General features: G+C 39.6%; 1 protein-coding gene across 1 annotated transcript; it reads right to left on the reverse strand.

Moving 5' to 3' along the window:
• Nucleotides 1–3,339: 3,339 nt before the first annotated feature.
• Nucleotides 3,340–4,932, reverse strand: LOC109178843 (putative glycine-rich cell wall structural protein 1). Its single transcript, XM_019328395.1, has 2 exons — nt 4,612–4,932; nt 3,340–3,504 (listed from the first exon to the last, which is right to left on the reverse strand). Exons 1-2 carry the CDS (start codon nt 4,930–4,932, stop codon nt 3,340–3,342), a joined length of 486 nt encoding a protein of 161 aa, XP_019183940.1.
• Nucleotides 4,933–5,144: the final 212 nt, after the last annotated feature.

A 5,144-nucleotide genomic window follows, 5' to 3' on the forward strand; every position in this document is an offset into this window, starting at 1 on the left:
AACAAGTGTGTTAGAAAATGAGCCTCGAACGTATGTAGAAGTTGTGACTTCTACGGATGGACCAATGTGAAAAGAGGCTGCAAAAGTGAAGTAGATTCTATCTTAGAGAATCGTACTTGGACTGGTTGTCTTCCTACGGGTTGTAAAACCTTTGGATCTTAATGGATCACGTGTCAAAATATAAAACCGGTTGGTTTTATTGAAGTACATGGCCGGGCTTATAATTGAAGATTACATGCAACGCGAGTGTCGCGATTGGTTACTTCAATGTGTATTCTCTCGTGTTGATAATAAAATCCAATAGTATGATACTTGCCGTAGCCGAGACTTGGAAGTTCATCGAAATGGATGTATCGCTTTCTTAATAGGCATGGAACAACTTGAGGGTTTTGTGATTTCGCGCTATAGAAAGAAAGTGTGTAATTGGTAAGACCATTGTATGGTTGAAACAATTGCATTAGTATTTGACATGTGAGGTTTGATCATGCAATGATGATCAACGAGTTTAGTATAAACAAAGGTGACAAGTGTGTCTATGTAATGCGTACGATAGACGATGATATCACTATTTGTTTATACACGATAAACTCATCGTGGTAGTTTATTTGTATCTAATGGGTTGTACTAGGCCGGATATTGCCTTTGCGGTTAACAAACTCGGTAGATATACGAGTAACCCTGGTGATACGCACTAGAAAGCAATAGTGAGAGTTATGAGATACTTAAGGTATACTCGTGACTTTGGATTGCACTACGTAGGATATCTAGCTGGGTACTTGGAAAGTATAGCACGTTAACCGGATATCAAAGGACGCTAAGTCCATTAAAGGCTATGTATTTACGTAGGCCAGTGTAGTTGGTTGTGTGGAAATTCTCGACGACTTGTGATAGCTAAGATCCATAACGGAATCTAACCTAAGAGCCTTAGACATGTGTCGCCGAAAGGCTGAATGGCTACGCCATTTTTCCGAGGATATTCGTAATTGGGAAAACTCGTACCTCCAATTTGTGGTGCTTTGCGATAGTCAAACAAGAATTTGTTAAGTACAGAGTTAGATGTGGAATGGTAAGTCTAGGCTTATACGTCGTCGACATAATACCATTTAATACAATTTCTCACAACGGGTGTTATCTCTATTGACTACGTGTGTCAAAAGATAACATAGCGGCCGCTAACTCGCTAATATGAGGGTAAGCAAATGGTTTTTGAGAAGTTGAAACGAGGAATGGGTCTAAAGCCCTTAGTATAAAAGTTCTATAGTGGATACCCAACCTAGCTGGCACCTAGGTTCAATGGGACAACTAAATTATGGAACGGAGTGTCACTGTAGGGGTCTCGGACTCCCTACCACTCCTCGTTAGAACAGTGACTCCCGCACGAGGTTAGCACATTGATGATTTAATGATTGGAATGTCAATTGACATGCGTGAGCATGCGGGATACTCGGAAAAGAATCACCTATGTGAGAGAGAAGTGAGGGTCGCTTCAAAGGATAATTGATGGGCACAATTCTTTCGAAACTCTTGTAGAACCAGGAACGGTGACCCACAACCAAAACGGGTATAGTCATGAGAACAGAGCATGGTTGGGAGGTTCCTGAGTGAGATGTGTCATCGTCTACACAAGCAGTAGTCGGTTCAAAGACATCGTGTTCTACCGTACAACTAGTAGAGTAAACATATCTTCACAAGGGAAGGTTCAAAGGGTAACACCTACCTATCCTATGCAGGGATTGACCGTTGAACACAGTTGTTTCCGATTTCAAAATACTCTGAAAATTATTTTTTCATTCATGTGGGAGATTGTTGGAAAAATAGCATTAAAATAGAATTTTAAGTAGCTATTTTGTAGTACAATTATTAGTGGGGTCAACTTCCGATTTAGATCGGGTCAAAGTGGATTCGGGTTCTTCGTAGTGAGACGAAGAGATTGATATATTGTACGCTCAAAACAGAAAATGGGTGAATGAGATATTGATTCTCAAAGTAAACCCATTGAGTTCGAAAATTGAAGGGAAAAAGGAGCTTTTGTCCCACATTGCTTGGGGAAGTGGGTTTGCAACACTATTTATACAAGAGTCTTTCTAAGGTTTATTGAATTGTATAGCATAGAGGTTTTTTCTCGCGTGTAGGGGGGGAGGGGGGGGGTGCAAATTAAATCCTAAAGTGAGTGACTTGTGTACGTGCCATCATGAAATTAATCCTATATTAATCTCTATTTTAAAGGTTATAATTTGATTTTAAATCAGATTTAATGCCGTTGTTGAATGCTATTTACACCTCAATATCCTATATATTAATCTCTATCGCCATCATGAAATTAATCCTATATTAATCTCTATTTTAAAGGTTATAATCTGATTTTAAATCAGATTTAATGCCGTTGTTGAATGCTATTTACACCTCAATATCCTATATAAGTTTGTTGTTGGGGCAGCATGTTTTATAAGACGAACAAGACACAACACACAGAACGAAAATTAGTTTCTCTTTTCTCAAAAGTCTGATCCTACTCCATGCTTGCCAGCTGTGTTCTGCGCATGCCCGTGCTCTAGTTCGCCGGGTTCATTCGTTTGGGTGTTCAAACGTTGAATCGTAGTACGTTTAATACTGAGAAACCTAGACTACAAGGCTCCTAGCACTTTTGGGAGGTAGCAAATAAAGTTTTAAGGAAAGAATGTTTTGCTCAACTCGTACTAACCACTCTTATATATGTGTGTGTGTGTGTTTATATATATATATATATATATATATATATATATATATATATATGTGTGTGTGTGTGTGTGTGTGTGTGTACACACACACATATATATATATATATGTGTGTATATATATATATATATATATATATATATATATATATATATATATATATATATATATATATTTCGGATATATAGAATAATATCTTTATATATATTTTCGTGTGGATATATATATAAATACGGAGTATTATTTTGTGATTAAATCAACTTGGTTCATTTTTCCTACATCGGAGGGTGTCACGTTTTCCCATTGAAAATAAACTCATTTCTCGCCTTCCAAATACCCCACCCTACTTTGGTAATTAATCCTAATCCATTCATTAACAGGTTTGAACCTCTGGATGTCGAAGCCACCATTCGGTCTAGCGACGTCCCAACAGTCCACTGCGAAGGGGCCAGGCATTCACGTATGAGATGCGAGACCGTCTCCTCTTCGCTCCCGCATCTGGAGCAATTGCTGTCCTTTGTCAACTTTCTTCTCCATCTCTTAGAATTAGTGAGGAGTTTCCCTTTGATGAGCAGCCAAATGAGTTTTGACCTTTTCCACGCATTTTAACTTCCAGATCCATTCCTAGTTTCCTTCCTGATCGGCGTTCCATGTAATGATATTGAAGGCTAAACTAACAGAAAAATTACCTATCATGCTAGCAGGCCAACACAGCTTGTCTTCTGTTGCTTCGTCAATTGGCAGTGGAAGGGGCCGTATCTTGTTAATGATCTCTTCCAGTAGAAGGTCCTATAGAATCTCAAAATTCCAACAGCTATTAGAAGTAATGAAATCACTTACCTTAGCGTTATAGAGGTCTTTCGGGATATCAATCTCGATTTCCAACCCAAGTGGTTTGTCATTCACCCACCACTTTGACCAAAATTAAGTGATTCCCCATTGCTGACTCTCCAATGAGCCCCTAGCTCCACGATAGATCTCCCCTTGATAATACACCTCCACGGCTCCACCCCGAAAGAGGTTTTGTATTTTTTGGCGTCGAAGTGGTAAAGAAGTTGTCATTTTGTATATACTTGTTATTCAAGACTTTGACCTAGAGTTTCTCTGGGCAATTTATCATTTGCCACGCCAACTTTGTCAGGAGGGCCAGGTTGTCCAACGCAAATTATGCCGTGGAAACGTGTTCACCATACTTGGTGAACACGGTTCCATGGCATAACGATTGGTTGTCCAAACCCTCCCACCTCACGGGCATACAGACTTAGCTTCCCTCCCATTAATAGGGTGGATTTTTTGTTTTGTCTTCCTTAGTCCCCTAAAGAAAGTCCCCGTGTATTTTATCAATCTCATTACACGTACATGTAGGAAGCGCCATAGTTTGCATATTGTTGACCGGGACCGAAGCAAGAGCGGATTGAACAAGAATTCTCCTCAACGAATCAGCTTTCCAGTTTGAGAGTTTTCTCCTCATATTATCAAGGATGTAATTAAAATGTTGCTTGGTCACTCTTTTTTGCAGCATGGGGATTCCAAAATATTTCCCCAAGTTTTCAGTCACCTAGATGTATGTTGGCTATAGTTGTTGTTTCACAATAATTGAATGAGGCCCTTTTTCCTCTAACAAATCCAAAATTCTATTAATTGTAATTGATAAAATATCATATTAAATGTTCGTGTGAGTATCTATTAAGAACTTCTTAAAATTCCAAATACAATTACATAATAATTTTAATTTATCCAAAAATCATATATAAATTAACTATCAATCACATGTACAGTGATTCAAACGTACAATCGAACAAACGAAGGGTACACCAAAAAATATATAGGTACATGGGTCCACTCAAACGCAATGGAGGGACTGCTGCTCGAAAAATTTCTGCCTGGTATACGTACCGGCCGTGCTCCGATAGCTCCACCGCCGGTTCCGCTACCTCTATTAGCAATCCCGGCGGGACCTCCGTCATCACCACCAACTGTACCGTCTACACCTCGGCCTCTGTTATTTGTTCCGCCACCAGTTCCAGTTGTTGTTCCACCACCCTTTGCATCCCCTCCGCTGCTTACACCACCTCCCTTTGCTCCACCACTACCTATAGTGCCGCCGCCGCCACCACGAGCTCCTCCTCCACCACCAGCCTGACGAGAAACCGCAGACGTTACAAGAAGGCATATTGTAGAGAGCGCAAGAATCACCTTCACAAGCTGATGACTCATCTTCTCCGCTTCTCAAACTCTTCAATTCTTTCAATTATTCTTATTCTTCTTCTTTCCCAAAGTGGAAAATGTTTAGAGCAACTGTCAGAGATATAATTAATGGTAACCCAATAATTGAGTTGATGACTACTGCAGAAATTGAAGTAGGAAAAGTCGTAATTGGTCTGTGGTTGATTGGTTCGGTTGACGAAATAGTGGAATAGTCTTATTCA

The sequence above is a fragment of the Ipomoea nil genome, unplaced genomic scaffold (assembly GCF_001879475.1).
Source record: "Ipomoea nil cultivar Tokyo-kokei standard unplaced genomic scaffold, Asagao_1.1 scaffold0873, whole genome shotgun sequence".
Lineage (NCBI taxonomy): Eukaryota > Viridiplantae > Streptophyta > Magnoliopsida > Solanales > Convolvulaceae > Ipomoea > Ipomoea nil.

Bases quoted from the DNA above. Each gene is read 5' to 3' on its own strand.
- LOC109178843 (XM_019328395.1), bottom strand. From the start codon at position 4,932: ATGAGTCATCAGCTTGTGAAGGTGATTCTTGCGCTCTCTACAATATGC. The intron at 3,505-4,611 runs GTACGTATACCA...GAGATTCTATAG, and splicing joins GAGCTATCGGAGCACGGCCG to GACCTTCTACTGGAAGAGAT.